Source organism: Rissa tridactyla, chromosome Z (genome assembly GCF_028500815.1).
Source record: "Rissa tridactyla isolate bRisTri1 chromosome Z, bRisTri1.patW.cur.20221130, whole genome shotgun sequence".
Taxonomy (NCBI): domain Eukaryota; kingdom Metazoa; phylum Chordata; class Aves; order Charadriiformes; family Laridae; genus Rissa; species Rissa tridactyla.
Window position 1 is genome coordinate 85,934,420 of NC_071497.1, and position 17,901 is coordinate 85,952,320.

The 17,901-nt window shown below is 44.6% G+C and overlaps 1 protein-coding gene across 1 annotated transcript in view; it reads left to right on the forward strand.

Annotated features, from left to right (window-relative positions):
- The window catches only part of LOC128902487 (netrin receptor DCC-like), a 592,493-nt gene that overhangs the window by 406,878 nt on the left and 167,714 nt on the right, over window positions 1-17,901 (forward strand). The window contains exon 8 of the mRNA XM_054185611.1: window positions 10,001-10,157. Coding sequence (XP_054041586.1) covers window positions 10,001-10,157 — 157 coding nt within the window. The remainder of the gene's footprint in view (window positions 1-10,000; window positions 10,158-17,901) is intronic.

A 17,901-nucleotide genomic window follows, 5' to 3' on the forward strand; every position in this document is an offset into this window, starting at 1 on the left:
AGGTGTCCCTGCCCGGGGCAGGGGGGTGGACTAGATGGTCACTAAGTTCCCTTCCAACCCAAACCATTCTATGATTGAAGAGTTTCCTACCAAAGGCAGGTAGGTAACTGAAAAGACTGGGAGATCCAGTATCTTTCCTTCTTCTCCTTTGAAGTTGTTCCCATCGTGTACCAGCTTTCAAAGCCTTACGTATTTAGGAAGAGCTGCCGTGAGAAAGTTTGGTTTGATTTTTGGGACTAAATAAATCAAACTTACAGGCTGCTACTTCATGATGGCATGGTTTTGCTCCCGCTGGGGAGAAGTCAGTTTGCCAGGCTATCAACAGGTATTTTAGTGAATTATGAAAAATTCTGGCCTCCTGCAAAGGACACCTTGGAGTTGGCCTTCCTTGACACTTCGTGGCTGCCCTTGCAATTTTCAGGTCCTAAAGCTTCTCACGGAGTACAAGATGATGCTTCAGTGGTGGAAACACCCCGTATTTTTTATTGTTCTCCAGGTTTAACTTTGCCTTCTTGTTCCTATTTCCTCCGTGCATTTTAAACCCTGCTTTGAAGATGGCTTTATTAATTTTTTGAGGGTCTTTTCTTTGGTGCTTGGTGCCAGAGCGTACAAACCTCTGCGGAATGATGAACACACTTGGGTTTACAATTCTGCGCTTTTCAGATGAGGAGGAAAGGTGCAGAAAGGTCCACCTCAAGAGCATCACCATTAGCCATGCACGGCTGCCTTGAAAATTCACGCTCACGTCAGTGATTTTGATAAATAATCTGCTGAACAAACCAGGTAACATATGCCACCTTCTGCCAAGACTTTCAGGAACACTGAGAAGTAATTTTTTTTTTTATAAAAAAGGGGCTAATGTGCCCGGTGGAAACCTGAGCTACAGAAAAGGACTAATTTGTTGTGTAGTATTGGAGAAAAATTAGGTGCCCACGGATAGAAACCACAAGAACTAACAAGTTCTAACTATTTTACTATTTTCTAACTATGCTATTAGAACTATTCTAACTATTTAACTATTTACCGAATATCTAAATACCTCATTTAGCCACATTAGGGGAAATGCTATTAATAACAGCGATACCAAAGCATTTTATTGCTTTACTTGAGATTTTTAGCTTGGAATTATTATTATTTTTAAATCAGCTGTAAAAGACCTTATTGACATGGACGGAGGGAACCACTTTGTCCTGCTTTCTCTGAAAGCAAAGGATTTTGTCGCAAATATTAAAGATGGCAGCAAATGTTTAAATCCTGCTGTCAGCCTAGGCCAGGTATGGTGAGGAGGCTCCGTCCCTGGAAGAGCTGCCAAGGTGTGCATGGGCTGAAGCTTCCCGTGAGTTGACCGTGTCAAGGCTTGGAGGCTCGTGCGTGTCCGTCAGCAAAACCTTATGGGAGTTGAGGAGCAGCAGTGAGTATGTGTTCAGTAGAATTCCGAGATTTTACTTCCTTACGCATTTAAATAGCAGTTGACTGAAGACCTTTGAAGGTCTCATTGGTGTGAAGTGTCGGACTTCTGTGCCTACGCACTGCTGTGACTAGAACTTGAGGTGAAAGAGAGACTTAGAGATGGGTCTTGACTGACATCTCTAGGTGTGAACAAACGTTTTAAGTACATATTCTGCCTCCCTGAAAAGTCCGCCTGACATCGGAGTGCCCAAATCTCAAACGTGGCCCCAAGTTGTGGTCGCCTGCGTAGGTGCTCCAAGCTGACGCTGTTTACAGGTGCTCTAAGGAGCAAAGACAAGGGGGATGCAGTTTTGACTCGAAACGTGATCCCGATATTAAAAATGAGAAGGTATTTCAAACTCAAAAGTCAGAAGGTTTCCTTGAGAACACGCTGAGCCATACCGTAATGTTCCTTAAAAAAAGACGGGTATTTCTCAGAACGAGGACATCTCAGTTTGTCGGGCTTTCAGAATTTTCCCTCTATTATTATTTTTTTTTCCCTCAGCAAAAACTGTTATTCAACTTTGTTACATTCCTGAACAACTTAAAACCCTTCAAGGTGCAGTTTTAAAGTTTATCTTTTGATAAAAAAAAAAAAATAAATAAGCCACGCGCAGCACGCTGTTGCAGGAGAGCTCATGGTCACAGGGAGGACGAAGAGGCCAAGAAGCTGATCATGAACAGTGGGACATAGTTGACTTTCCAGTTACTCTCCCTGTTGTTACTGGAAGCAGCTGCTGCACCGCTGAGTTTCGCTTGGAAAAACAAGAACTGCATGTTTGAACACCACAGATGATGACAACGTTCGTGGTTGCCATTTAACACCCTTGGTATTTGCCCATGAAATGCCTTCCGAGTCCCTTGGCTGCTTTACAAATCTTTATTTCTGCTTTTTCCGTGGGCGGCCGCTATTGTTCGGTGGGTCGGGGATGGCTGACGAGATTAACTGACCGGCATTTCCTCCGGGAGCTTTCGCGAGTGATTGAATTTTTTGCAATCAACAGCCCATTGCCCCTCACCCCCCCCCCCTTAATTTTTCTCGGTGACTAATTGATGATGACAGATGTCACCTGTGCGGTGACGCCGGCGCTGCCTTCACAGCACTGAGGGGGGAGAGCAGTAGCGCTTCTCTGAACACGGGAGCTCATCAGTGGTGGGTTTGCCTGTTGTTTTTTTCTATTTTTTTTTTTTTACAGTGTAGTTTCAGTTAATTAACAACATCTCTTCACTGCACGAACATTAGCAGCCATTAAGGCCATATTTGCCATTGATTTTTCCTTTTTCTTGCGAACGTGAATAGCAATTTTCCCAGCTGTAAAAGGAAAGAAATGGAATATAATATGCAGACGGACGTGCGTTAAAGGCCTGCCTGTCTCTCATGTGCGTGGGAAGAGAAAAGTGCGTGCGCGTACCAGCCTCTCTGAGTCTCCTCTTGGAGAACCGGTGGCCAAGCTGCGTCCAAAACAACCTCAGGTATGAAAAGAGAAATATCTCAGACTCACTGTGGTTAAAGATACGATGTGAAAGTAGTTTGTATCATTTCTAGGTGAATTTTTAAAATAAAATACTGAGTTGAGTCTGGGGTCCCCAACATCAGAAGGACCATCCCACGGACACCATTCCTGGAGGTATTTAAAAGATGGGTAGATGTAGCGTTTAGAGAGATGGTTTAGCGATGGTTTTTGTCAGAGGTAGGTTGATGGTTGGAGTCGATGAACTGAAAGGTCCCCTCCAACCAAGGCAATTCTATGGTTCTATGACATGGAGCTGTTGGAGCGGGGCCAGAGGAGGCCCCGGAGATGCTGGGAGGGCTGGCGCCCCTCTGCTGGGAGGACAGGCTGAGAGAGCTGGGGGGGTTCAGCCTGGAGAAGAGAAGGCTCCAGGGAGACCTTCCAGCCCCTTCCAGTCCCTCAGGGGGCTCCAGGAAAGCTGGGGAGGGACTCTGGATCAGGGAGGGGAGCCATGGGACGAGGGGGAATGGTTTTAAACTGGAAGAGGGGAGGTTGAGATGAGATCTGAGGAAGGAATTCTTTGGTGTGAGGGTGATGAGCCCCTGGCCCAGGTTGCCCAGAGAAGCTGTGGCTACCCCATCCCTGGAGGGGTTCAAGGCCAGGTTGGCCGGGGCTTGGAGCAACCTGGGCTGGTGGGAGGTGTCCCTGCCCAGGGCAGGGGGTGGCACTGTATGATCTTTAAGGTCCCTTCCAACCCAAACCATTCTATGATCAGTGGGGATCTATCTTGATCTATGGTCAGATCTTGCACTGCACGTCCCATTTCCCAGGCATTTATTGTCCTCTTGTCCTCCATATTCCCTGCCACCCCTCCAGCGGCTCTTCCCTGTGAATGAGGAGGAAAAAATGAAAGCTGCTGACTCTTGTCTGGGAGAAGTGAAGGTGCAACGTGGTCGTCTTCTCCCTCTGTCTGCCCTCTGGCGCCTGTCAATGCACAAAAGAGGGCTGGAGGTTTGATAGATGTTCATCTTGGTTTCCCACCTGCAGCTGAAAGGTGGGCAAACGTTGCAGTGATGAGCAGAGAGTAAAACCCATAGGGTGGAACTGTCAAAATCTCCCCAATCTCTGGGAGATTTTGTGTTTCGGGTACGTCCGTGCTGTTTTGAAAGAGCTGTTGGCCTAATCCTGCGAGGGGCTGAGTCAGGAGTGAATTCCTCGTACAGCAACGTCAGGCGTTGTTGACGCACATGAACTTCAGTGATTTATAGCGAGGTTCGTAATGTCATAAAAGAGGCATAATAAAAATTAGTACTGCATGACTTGTTTCTAAGAACATCATTATGGCACCCAGTAATAATGAATTACTGCGCGAGAAGCCAGAAGGGAGGAAGTATGTATGGCGACGAGGACAGATCTTTTATTTGGTAAATTAGTATCGCTGCATATGGGCTGAAAATCTCTAAACATATGCTGATGTACCCTGACGCCCTGGCGTGTGTGCGGTGTCGTTGGGAAAACCTGGCGCCTGTGAACACATGGAACGTAGAGGAACATGAGCTGCGCCACCGTCAGCTCCGCCGGCCTTGGGAGGATGGATCTGAGCACACGATGCCTGGAGAAATGCTTTCCCAATGTGGTTCTCAAACGGCGTTGTGCGATTAATGGGCTGGATAAAAACTGCAAAGGCCAAATTGTGTAAAATGGGCCCCAGGAAAAATAATAGGAGTTGCTTATGTGGAAAAGAGCGTTTTGTTTGACCGTAAGTAATGAGATGCCAATAACTTGCCCAATGTGATGCTTATTTGGGACAGTGAATTACGCCCGTTTCGTATCTCCGTTCTTATAGAACGTCTGCTTTTTTCCTAGCTTTTGGAAACAAGACCAAAATGTAATTGTTTAATGATCGGACCAAAACACTGCGATTCATTTGGTTCTTGTTTCTCCCTTTCACCTTTTCTCCCCCATTTAATCACTTAATGAGGGACAACGAGAGCTCCTGGATCCGTGTCCCAGGGCTTTTCTGGAGAACGTCTTCCCGCTGCAGGTTAGCATTGGCTTTGAGAAGTGATGTAGAATCATAGAACGGTTTGGGTTGGAAGAGACCTTAAAGCCCATCCAGTGCCACCCCCTGCCCTGGGCAGGGACACCTCCCACCAGCCCAGGTTGCTCCAAGCCCCGGCCAACCTGGCCTTGAACCCCTCCAGGGATGGGGCAGCCACAGCTTCTCTGGGCAACCTGGGCCAGGGGCTCACCACCCTCAGAGTGAAAACTGGAAGATGTAAGACAGGTCAAAAAGGCTCTGGAAAAAAAAATAAAAATTAAAAAAGACTAAATTCTCCAAACGCAGGAGTTGCAACACAAGACTGGCTTGACCAGGCTAGGGCTGTACTGAGCAACACCAGACAATAAGCACGGGTTTGATGTTATTTCTGGAATTCAAATTCCGTGTAAATTACTTTTCCCTTTAACGCTGAGGTTTTGGAGATGAGAATCGTGTTCTTACGTCGTACTTGCAATTCATGCTGTACGATAACCCAGTTAAAGTGCTAAACCCAAGGAAAATATTGGCGGGGCCGGGGGGGAGGGAGGAAGAGACTTGAATGAATCCACAAGGTTTATATTTTAACCTGAATAAACCATCTTGTTTTTTTCTGAAATGGAATGCTTAACTGAAAACCTGAATCACAGGGTGTTCCTTTTATGCTTAGAGAAATCCAGTCAAATTTTCAAAAGTCTTTTAAAACCGAAATAGATAAAAAATTCGGCTCTGTATTTTAAAAAAAAAAAAAAGAATCAAGTCAAGGAATCGATATAATTGTTAGAAGGCATAAAGAATATTGTAAGGTTTTCTCTTGGCTGAGAATTTTCATTTGGTGTCTTGCAGCGTCACTTTGGCAGCGGGGTATGTGGGATGTTTAGGGGAAGTGTGATTTGCAGCCGAGGGGTGAAGATTGGAGGTGTGATAGTTTTCTCATTTTTGCTGAAAAAGTATCGACTTTCGAATCTTACCAGCAAGCTCTAATTGACAGGATTTTAAAATTACAGGTAGCCTATAGCTCATCTCTTATTTTAACAGGTTTTAGGTGTAAAACAGTGGCAATTGCTTGAATAGTCTTCGCTTAGGTAAGGTTATAATTTAAAAAAACCTACAAAATTGATGATGTCGTGAACATTAACCACTTTCTGTGAGGCATAGGCAATTCCTACGTATAGTCCGATCTCTTGCGGTATTAATTCATCCCCCTGAAAAATGAGTATATTTTTTAATTTAGGCGTGTGGCAAGTGGTATGGCTGTAGCAGGCTGAAATATTCTGCGTGAATGAAACCCGGGCAACTAAAAGCGTGCAAATTTTAGTTGCTTTAAAAGCAGAAAAGTTAAACTCATCTTTTATCCCTTCAGGACTTGGTCCTCAATGCAACCTGCCAGGGTGGCTCCGAGGTCGGTATCACTGACGTGGAAGAGCAACGTTCTCTGTAGGCACAGGAATTTCTAAACTCATTTTTCATCTTAAACTTACAACTTTTTTTTTCCTTAAACGTTCCTGAACTCCTTTTGGTTTTCTGTCAACTGACAAATATGGAAAAAAGAAAAAAGAAAATGAGTATTTTTTTTTTTTGTACGGAGGTGCCAAACCTGTGCTGAGGTCTGTGTGTGTGTGTGTGTATATATATATACATATATATATATAAAAAATATATATGTAGTCCTTGTGAGCACTCAAGTAAGAACATGAGATGTTTTATAACTTGGATTGAGAGGATTTGCACCCCTGTCTTTTACCGGGAGAGGCTCATAAACAAAACCCATGCCATCTGTTGCCACCTCTGCTCAGCAATAACCATGTTACATCTTCCCGATACCAAATTCCTTACGGGATATAGTTAGAAGGGGCTTTTTTTTTTTCTTTCTTTCTTTCTTTCTTTCTTTCTTTCTTTCTTTCTTTCTTTCTTTCATTCATTCATTCATTCATTCATTCATTCATTCATTCATTCATTCATCATCTCTTTTTGTATATCGCACAGAAGCTTTTCCTGGTCTCCAAAAATACCCTTCAAAGTGTAGACGGATGCGACTAATAGGTTCTCCTCCCTACCTGTCTGCAGACGTGAATATATATGTAAAAAAAAAAAAACCAAAAAAAAAACCCCACAACCAAACCAACCGATGAAACGTAGTAAAAAAAAAACCAACCCTGTCTCTTTGAGCTAGGACTCATATTCCTATTACTTTTAATTACAAACAGCCCGTGGTTGCTGTGCATGGGAAGCGGTGGTGATCTGGGATATCACGCCTGTTGTTTTGCCTTAAGTTGTTTTAAAATCCCATAAATAGTTGCCCTTGTGCATGTTTTATTTTGTCTGCATTTTACAAATAATGGCTGTAAATGGGCAGGTCCTGAACATCTCCATCAAGCGTATTTCTCCATTTTTGAAGGAAGCTTGCTTTAGGAGTGCAGGGGTGGGTCCTACTGGCAAAATAAGGATAAGGTCACAAACCTCCTGGCTGATTCTGGATTAAAACCGACGGGGAGGCGGGGGGGGGGGTTGGTTCTGAATTTGAGGTGCTCCATTTGGCTTCCTAGATGGGGCCGTGAGGGTCAGTTCCTCTCAGGCCTATATTCAGTTGGTTGTAGAGTCATTTACACGTGTGGAAAATGAATCAGAGAGTCCGGTTTTCTGCTGGCTCTGCCAGGGACATGATTATTCACGCTGCCGGGAGAGCAGAGAGAGATGCGCTTTGCGAGGAGTTAATAGAAGCCGCATCAGGCTAAAATCAGAGCCTGTCAGACTCTGATGAAGATGGTTTAACCAGCGGTGGATTGATCTTGCGTAGTCATATGAAAGACTGAAGGATTTCAGCCATTACTTGCTGAGATGATTTCAGGTTATATGTCTCTCTGTATTGTCCTATTGTACTGTATATGTTTGCTGTTCAGTGCTGCCAACAATGACGGTGAAATTGCTTTTGTCAGTGAGAGCTCTACAGAGTTTACTGGAAGCCAGAGAAAAACCCGTGCTTAGTGGACTAGAGCTTCAGTCCCAATCTTGCTGCTTTTCACCTCTTTTTTTTGCTATTCTTTCCATAAGTTGACACCTAGCAGGTCAACCACCGCTGTCTCCGTGGGGATGAGGTCACGGAGGGTATGGATTCACCTCCAGGTTTTAGATACTTCAAAGGTAGATCCCACCCTTTGGTCATTTGAGTAACTCTTTGGGCTCCATCATCTGTGTTAGGTAGATGTCCTCATTCTCTATGGGGGGACCTTAGACACCCATATAGATGTAGTCACCTAAATGTACATGTTTGGACTTGGGGCTGATCATAGCGCAGGTTTCTGAACACCAAATGGATTTTGGTGGAAGAGAGGTGCCAAATTGCCGTGCTCCACCAGGAGGATGGCCATTCGGTGGAGGAACCGTGGACCAGGGAGTTTTGTGGGGGAACTGAGAGGCTCTGCAGACCCTCAGGTGCCAAAACAGTTAAAAACGGGGAGTTTTCTGAATTGCTGTGGTTGGTTTAAGTACCGGAACTCAACTGGAAAAGCCCTGTAGGTTTGTCTGTGTGGTTTCTTTCCCAAACACTTGGTGCTTCTCTAGAGATGTTTATCTACCGCAGCCCTCATTAGAAGAAGACAATGCACTCATAATACAAGAGTCAACATGGAGAATAGCCCAGAAGCCCAAATGTGCTCGCTCTGACCGTGAAGCAAAATAGTCGCGTCGTTGTAATATAAATGTACACAGAATTAAGACTTTAGCTTTGTGTTTGCACATTATTTAGATCGGTGGCCCGTGACTAAGGACGCTAAATGCAATCTCACTGCAAATAAACGGATCACAACTCTGCAGCCAAAAGAGCTGAGACTAGGGCTTAATATTTTCTTTCAACACATCATTACTCTGGAAATGCCAGTGGGGAATTCCTTAATTCCCTCTAGTTTCGGATTGATCACAATAAATAAGAGGTGTAATAATATTTGTTATTAATAATAGCAATATTAATGGCTCTTTAGGGCTAAGATAACACAATGCTAAGCTAGTATTTGGTGAACGTCAAGCTTTTTGCATAAAGCTGTTCTTCATAGGCTGTTTAGATAATACAATGCGGTTAATGCACTCACAGTAAATTAATGCTACTAATTTAGCTCACAGTGTGTGCGTAGGGACTGACCAAAAAGATTCGCAATAATTAAAAACATAAATTGCTTTTTGGTTCGATACCAGTGGTGAAAACCTGCTTTTCAGGGCCGGTGTGACCCTTGAAATTGGACCTTATACCTCACGTTTGCCCTCGGGGAAATTTAGGTAACTATGGATGCTCCATCAGGTGCGTGTGCTAAATCAGGAGGTAGCCGATCACTTAAATTATTGTTAAAAAATAAATATTTTTTTTTTTATTTATGCTGATGGGCCAGCTTTCACATGGGCTTGATGGGCAACAACTAAACCCTTAAAGCTCTATAAAGAAGTGCTGGTCTAAAATGAATTTTACAGCTTGAACGTGCAGTGTAGCCATTTCTGGATTTTCCACGTTGACCGTACGCTTTTCCATGGGGAACAGTGTTAACGTTAAGTGTCACTGTCTTTTCCTTTTTGTTTTATCCCACTTTGATGCAATTATCTACTAAGTGGCGTGCTGAAGCACCCGACTTAGTTTCTGCTCTTCCCAGACCGGTCGGTTCGTAGGCTTCAGGCTTTGAGCGGTCAATTATTGCTTGTTTATGAGGTTAGATACTTCTGCTTGGGGCAGGAGAGGCAAAACCAGTGAGAGAGGAGTGAACGAAGGAACGTATCGCACTGATAAGTCGTACAGGAAATAATTCCCAAGTACCCCGAGGAAGCAGCCTACTTGAGCATTGTGTGTTGCTCTTCACGTTAGAGGATGGCTCAGGATGGTGTATTTTAATGTGTGATTTTACTGTTAGTTTCTTTTTTCTCTCTCTCTTTTCATCCCCTGTCATTTTATTCACGCTTCTTCCATGCCACCTTGGCCCTTTGTTCCGTAACACCTCAGCTGTGGCCACCACGGCACCTCCCGCCTGCCCCGACACCCCTGTGCCACCGGCCTTTCTGACTGACTCCTCTCCTTCCCCTCCAGCTGTCCCAAGTTCCAGTGTCCTCCCCTCTGCCCCCCGAGATGTGGTCCCTGTTTTGGTCTCCAGCCGATTTGTCCGTCTCAGCTGGCGCCCACCCGCAGAAGCCAGAGGCAGCGTCCAGACGTACACGGTCTTCTTCTCCAGGGATGGCGTCAACAGGTAGGCATCAACAGGCCGTGGGTCTCCTCTGGGTGGGGGAATAGTCCTAAGAGGGCCTGAGGTCTTCACGAGTGTCTTGTAAATGGTTCTCAACCTCGTGTTCTTCTCCCCGTGGTAAGTGTGAAGCTGAAATGCCTTTTGTTGCCGTGTATTTTTGTAGACATCATGTCAACATTTGTGCAACAGTGTTCATTGTCTTGGTATGAAGGACCGTTTGCATGACAGTGATGTCTGTGGATCTTCTCTCTCCAGCTATTACTCAGCTGTCTAACATAAAATATTGTTAGCTCCATATTATACCTTTTATCTTCCTCTGAAGACACAAGCTCAAGTGTTCTTTGCATCGGAGGCGGAGGTGGATTAAGGCGGAGCCTTAATCAGCTGGAGAGAAGGAGTGCTTTTAGAGCCGCGCAAATGGTGTAGGGCCTTGAAAACAACCAAGGAGGGGGTTGTGGAAGTTTTACATGACGGCAAATCATGTAGACACTATTTACCAGTGGGACCAGTCTGGGCTGTTCTGGCCGCGTGGATTAGAGCTGTGCAGCAGATAGATCTTTTGTGATAATGGCACTATAGATTGATCGGTGTTTGCACGATCCCTCATCGTATGTGCTCATTTCACACTCCAGAAAGTACTGCCTATTTACTTGGGTTTTGTTTTCCTAACTTCATAAATGATTTTATGCCTGAGAAAAATCGTGCGTTTTTCTCTTCCTGTACATCATTATGAAGAATTCCCTTGAAGTATCCTGGCTTGTATTTCTCTGCACTTCGGCTCCCGGCTGGTGGCTTGTGCTTTTGTGTGTGCTGATGGCAGCTCAGCTTCTGAGGGAACTTGAGTAGGAATCTATAGCTAATGGAAAAACCGGCGGATGTGTATTGGATTCAGGGGAATTAAAGAAGATGGAGCCCCACTGTTACTAAGAGGGGAGATTTAGATGAGATATTGGGAAGAAATTGTTTGCTGTGAGGGTGGTGAGCCCCTGGCCCAGGTTGCCCAGAGAAGCTGTGGCTGCCCCATCCCTGGAGGGGTTCAAGGCCAGGTTGGCCGGGGCTTGGAGCAACCTGGTGTGGTGGGAGGTGTCCCTGCCCAGGGCAGGGGGGTTGGAACTGGATGGTCTTTAAGGTCCCTTCCAACCCAAACCATTCCCTGAAAGTGAGCTCCCCTCTGCTGCAGCACAGCCTCATCCTTCATCTGAAAGGGCTTGGTCTTGCAGGCAGAATTTCCTGCCCTTCTCTGGACATCCTCATCTTAATCTCCAACAATGTCCAGCTTTCTTCTATAACGATATAGACTTTTCTTCATTGAAAGGTTTGTCAAGCATTGGAAGAGGCTGCTCAGGGCAGCGGTGGAGTCGCCATCCCTGGAGGTATTTAAAAGACAGGCAGACTTGGTGCTGAGGGACGTGGTTTAGTGGTGGTTTTGTCAGTGTTGGGTTGATGGTTGGACTTGATGATCTTAAAGTTCCCTTCCAACCTAGACGATTCTACGATGGGAGCGGAGTAAGACAGAGGGGACAGACTTGCAGCATTCAGATCTCCATCCGGCGTCACATCGTCTCCGGTTGTGACTAGTGTCTATGAAATAAGAACGACACCTTGCTGGAGCGTCAGGAACATCCGGAGACACATTGAGGGTTATAAGGCAGTCAGGGAAGACACTAAGTGGCCGTAGCAAAGTAACGGATGCGAAAAGAGCGATGAATGAGTTTGGCGGGATGCAAGGATGCTCAGCGGCTCCCTTGTCGCTCCCAGTTTGGGTACCAAATTGGGATTCACATGGCTGAATCTGTGTCCTAACGTTTGTCTGCAGCCGATGCCACCAGGAGTAATGGAAGAGGGTCCTGTGCTGGACAGGAGGGTTCTCATCTCCATAAGTTTATAAAGTGCTTTGAGATTTGTTGATGGGTATAAAGTGGCCGTGACGTGGCAGTGCTGGAGGATACTGTTGTAATCACATCTCATTTATTTTAATTGTCTTAAAAACCTCCGAGCTGCCACACACAACTGGGTGAGTCGTATTCTAACTCAGCCTTTTCGTTTAGCACCGAGGAGAAAATACTGATATTCCTACACGAGGCCTTTAAATAGTGGGGTTTCTGAGATGAAAAAAGATGTCAGAATTGCTCACCCCCATTCCCTTACGCTTCAAAATAGTTTTTCTTCTAGAATTTTCGTGGTGCTGCTCGAAGTCCTGGGTACCAGCAGGATGCCTTAGTCCCATTCTCAACTAGATGCCCCCCTTCGTAAAGAGCCTCCTGCAGAAAACTCTGGGCTCGGAGATAAAATAACAAATAAATAGATAAAATAAAAATTCCACTACGCTCCCTCCAGCAAGAGACTCAAAATACCACCTGCGGTTTAAAACTTTTGAATACGCACCTGTAGGCTTGCAAACTTTCCGACAGACTGCGAGATAAAAGTAACGTAGTTTTCCTAAAAGGAAAAAAAAAACTTCCATGGAATTTTTGCGTTGTTTATTGTTTACACATTATTTTTACAAAAGAGCTCTTTTCTGTTTAGAAAAAAATAAACATTGGGTTTGACATTAACCTCAGGGATGCGAAGGAATTGTCAGAGAAATTATTTGAAGTCCAGAGGAAGGCGATCTTCCCGGGTTGGAGAGCAGGGAGGATTTGGGTGACGGCGTCACCGAGGCCAACAGGACACAGGGGACACACAGCCATTTCAGGGACCATCCGGAAAAATATCCTCCTGTGGTTTTGAACTCTTCCGTAAGGGTTTTTCAGCTCAGCCCTTTGAAAGAAACCCCTTTTGGAAGCGATGGCGCTTCTTGCCGCGGTGTAATCACCAGAGCCCTTCTGATGGGATGCTCTTTCATCTTCGCGCTCGGCTGGGCATCCCGCGTGGGATCAAACGGCTTCGCTCCCTGAGAAGGGTGATTGGAAAGAGCACTTAAAGGTAAAAGGCAAGTTGCTCAGAAAAGGATAAAACAAACTTTAAATCTATTAGGGAATAAATAAACAGCCAACCCGTACGCCCTGCACTCAGGGAAGCTACTGCTTGAGAAGAAAGTTTGTGTTTAAAAGAGAGACATTCTAGAATATTTGCTGATAATAGCAGGCTGTTGGTGAAAAAATGAGCAGAAACAGAGGATTTCATGTACAGGATCTGTTAGTAGAGATATAACTTGTAGTGTACACTTAATTGTCCTTCTTTTCTGTTAAAATAGAGTGGAGTAGTAGAATATTAATGCGTGCGTTTCAATGGATGTCACTCTTCAAGGTATCGACATGTACACACATGCAAAGACCGTAAAAATCCATCGTGCCTTGCCAGAGAAGCGCTCCAGAAGAGAAAGAAACGTGTTTAGGTTTCATTTCATGTTATAAGCTCACTGAAAAAAAACCCCACTCTATTTTATGCGCAAGTAAGAAGGTCATCTGAAAGATGAAAAATGCAGCGTTCGCCCATGTAATGGGTAAATATCCAGCTCTCTGATTTGTTTCCCAGTTTACTGCTGGGACGCTGCCCAGGTGGTGAGCTCTTGGGAACGGGGCCGTCCTTGGGTGCTGCTGCATCTCCAGCATCTCTCACATCCGCCTGCTGTTGCAACTTTAATTAATTTTTCTATTTTTTTTTTTTTTTTTTTAAGCTAGAGGATGCTCTTCAGGTGGGAGTCATTGGGTCCATCCCCATCTTTAAACCCCTTCCGAACCAACAGCGTTTGTGTCTGGATGTTGCCCGCGTTTAATTGCAAACGGATTTAGAGCGGCAGTTTTGTTTTGTTTGGAGCATTTGCAAAATGGGCCGGATGCGATATTTCAATCCGCAGGCAGGTTCCAGTTTTGATCGGATTTTGATGTCGAGATTTGCTCTCGGCCTCGCTCTTTGTTCCCTCTTCTCGTCCGTCTCCGCTGGTTTGCTTCTCAAGGAGCGAGCAGTGATTCACAAAGGCATTTTGATATTTATGCGCTAGCGGATTAGTCACCCCAAAGGAAGAGACGTTGTTTATTTTTACTGATTTGCTCTTGATCTATCTCTAAACCAAAAAAGCCAACTCCTCGATTGTAATCTCAAGGCATATTTAATTACCTGTGCAGAGTTTTAAATGAAGTCTGCCTTCCCGGTGAGAATTTACACGGCTAAATTTAAAATTTAATTTACGATAAAAAATTCACTGTATTTATTGATAAATAAGGAGAAATATTTATATGGTAATATATTTCTGTTTAGCATTTGAGATGAGACGCAACCCCCCAAAACACAGTTCAGTTTTTGATTGCAGCCTTTGAGATGTCAAGTTGGGTTCAATAGCGGGGCCTGATTTGTAGCTGTCCTTTTTGTTTGTTTGTTTTGTTGTTGTTTGTTGTTTTTTTTTTTAACTGACTGGTTTTTTTTCCCAATATAGGAAATTAAATGCTTTGATTTTTATTGTTTTATTTTTTAAAAAAAGTAGAAAGTGCCCCTGGAAATCAGCAGTATTACAGCTGAACGTAAACCCCTTTGACGAAGGGCTCTCGTGCAAGATTGGGATCCATTTTATTTTTAGTTGAACCTTCACTAGAACTTATTTTCAGTAACAAATTAAAAAGCGCGTAGATAGTCACAAGGAGCTAATGGATCTCCCGGTTTAGCTTCCTGTGTGTTGCGGGCTGAAGAAATGAAGCAAGGGACCACTTTAATTGAATACAAAAACCTCATATTTGATTAAAGCCTATCTTCAGAATTCCGCTGAAGTTCGAAAACATCATTCCCAGATGATCTATTTACATTAGTTTGGAGGTTTGCTTATTATAATCAAGGACTCTGTGTTATTTTGTGGGAGAATGATAATGGGAGATAAAAAAAAAAAAAAAAAAAAGAACTCGAGGTAGTAAAATAGTAAAAGCCGGTCCGTTTTAAAATTAATAGCGCTCATTTCACAGCAAGGAGCATTAACATGACTTGTCTTACTCGAAGTAACTAATTAGGTGTTTGAAACATTATAAAAGCATTTGTTACACACCTAAGAGATATATGGGAAGTGTAATTATCTTTTTTTTTACATGCTGATACCGTAATGTAACATGATCTTCAGTCACTGGAAATTACATGTCGAAGCCTCCGTTTTACAAGAAAGTGGATGACTTTAGTCAAGGTCTTTTATTTTTAGACTGTAATTTATGGCCAAGATGGGTTTGAAAAAGCAACCCCCAAATGTAAAGGTGCCCGATTCAAGGATGTGGGGTGCTTTTTAGGTGATTCCTGCGTTGCTGTAGCATCTGTAGCGCATTAACCCCTCGCTGGTAAGCAGGAAGGAGCACACGATGGGCTTTCGGACGTTGGTGGCACTCATCTCACCTAACTTCAGCTTGAGTGTGTGTCAGTGGGGCAGGTCACTGGAGCTCAAGGGAGAAAGACACGTTCTACAGCATCCATCCGAGGTGTTTTAGATGTCTATTTTACAAAGACAAATCTAGGGTTGTTACATTCACAAGGAGTTTTTTCTCTTTGCCAGCTGGAGGGTTTACGGTGTCACAGAAGACATCACTGCCCGACCTGACATTGGAAGGTGGCTTGTTTAAACAAAAGGGATAATTTTTTCCTCACCAGTCATAACTACGCGGCATATCACAGAAACCAGAAACAGTGGAGTCAGAGGAGATTTGGTGGTTTGAAGGCGATGGACCCTCTTGAGCATCTGTGATAACCTGGGTGCCCAAATTCCAGAAACGTGTGAGTGGGAGCTCTGTGCCAGGAGAATAACCTGGGATTTCTGTCCCGTGCCAGGAAAATAATCAGATATTTCTGTCCCGTGCCAGGAGAATAACCAGATATTTCTGTCCTATGCCAGAATAACCAGGTATTTCTATCCTGGTTTACTTATTCCTCTAAATGTCTATTATCTGGCTGGGTGGGCTGCTGGCCGTTCCCGTATCTCAACCTGTCCGGAGGCCATTTATTTTGCTTTATTCCTCTTGATCTCAGACCTGGGGTGTTTGCTGGATTATTACTTAGTCTTTACTTAGGAAAATCTGGAACTTTTTTTAATACGGTCCATTTCTTGCCTTTTTTTCAAGTTACAAGATCTTGCACCGCCCTCTGGGCTTCTGGTGGTGCGTTTGGAAGATACTCCAGATCTGATAGATGGAAAACCACGCTGTAGGAAGTAAAACATAAAAGGGTTTAATTTCCTGGGTGCTTTCCTGAGGTGCATGGAGGGAGCGCACTGGCTGGCCACGAACGGGGAAACTTCCCTCCGTGATTTTTAGCGTGGGCTGGGGACAGCCCAGAGTTTCTCCTGTTCAACGCTGCTCCCAAACTGGAAACCATTGAGTTGCCAGAGCGTAGGGTTGGACTTGAGTTAATTAACTTCGGAAACGTGTCTTTCTCTTGCCTTTTTTTTACTGCTATTTTGGGATTGGAAGGTAGTCTTGTTGCTTTGCCATTAAAAAAAAAAAAAAAAAAAAAAATGTATACAATGAGAGAGAGCTGCCGCCAGTCCCGTCATCCTGCACATAGGAAGTCACTGGGCATATTTTGTTAGCTGTCCTACTACTTGTGGGTTCCTGCATCTTAAAGGGGTTATGAGAATATCGTAGCTGTTCGGTTCAGGTGTTCCTGGCCATCTGATCCCCCCACAGTACCGCTGCCTTCAGAGTCAATCATAGAATTGTCTAGGTTGGAAGGGACCTTTCAGATCATTGAGTCCAACCATCAACCTAACGCTGCCAAAAACCAGCACTAAACCGTGTCGGTCAATTGGTTACAAATCTATTGGAGCTGAATTCATTGCAGCTGTGTTCTTACTCCTACAGCTTGAAAACAGAAAGCGGAGATAAGATGGAAGACAATAAAATTGGCCAAGTTGGGCAAGCCCAGCTCAGTTTGCAGTTAGAAAGAGCCAGTGTCCTTGTCAGGGAGCAGCAGCCAGCCACAGCTCCGCTTTTGCATTACCAAGTGCGACAGAAAGCCTTTCTGCAGAATCACAGAATGGTTTGTGTTGGAAGGGACCTTAAAGCCCACCCAGTGCCACCCCCTGCCCTGGGCAGGGACACCTCCCACCAGCCCAGGTTGCTCCAAGCCCTGTCCAACCTGGCCTCGAACACTTCCGGGGATGGGGCAGCCACAGCTTCTTCTGCTGTGCCTTCTCAAATATGATGGATAGTGGCTTAGGGACTTGGCAATGGAGACATTAAACTCTCGTTGTTTCTGCTAAGGGACGATCAGACCATTTTCCCCAGGGAATGTTCACTCAAGCTTTGTTCAGTCAATCCTTGGAGGAGGGCTGGAGCGATGGTGGATCCTGGCGCTCGGAGGGCAGTACCTTTCTTTGGTCTGAGAAACTCCATTTGGAGGAAATGCTCCCCAAGGGAACAATAATCTCCATTCCCTGAATTGCTGCTGTGCCTGTTGCAGCCCAGAGAACGGCAGCAACGCTACAAAAGGTTTGACAATTAAATTGACTGTTGATTCAGTCTAAAATGATTTTTGTTTTTCTGCAGCATGAAATCTACATTATTGTTGTTGTTGGCTTTGCAGAGGGCTTCTAGTAAAGGAGGGGAGCGAGGCACACCACCCATAATAAATCAGTTACAAAAGCAATTTTACCTACTTCTTTTTGCAGATTGCCCATGAAATGACTGTGATTTCGTCCAATTTAAACCCTGCTTTACTCCTCGGGGATTGGTTTTTTCCCAGATAATCCCGCGTTAATGACCATGGGGTCTGGATCTTTCTCCCCGCTCGTTTTCTCCCATTCCTTCAGCTCAGATGCCCCTTTGGTTCTGGGCGCTCATGG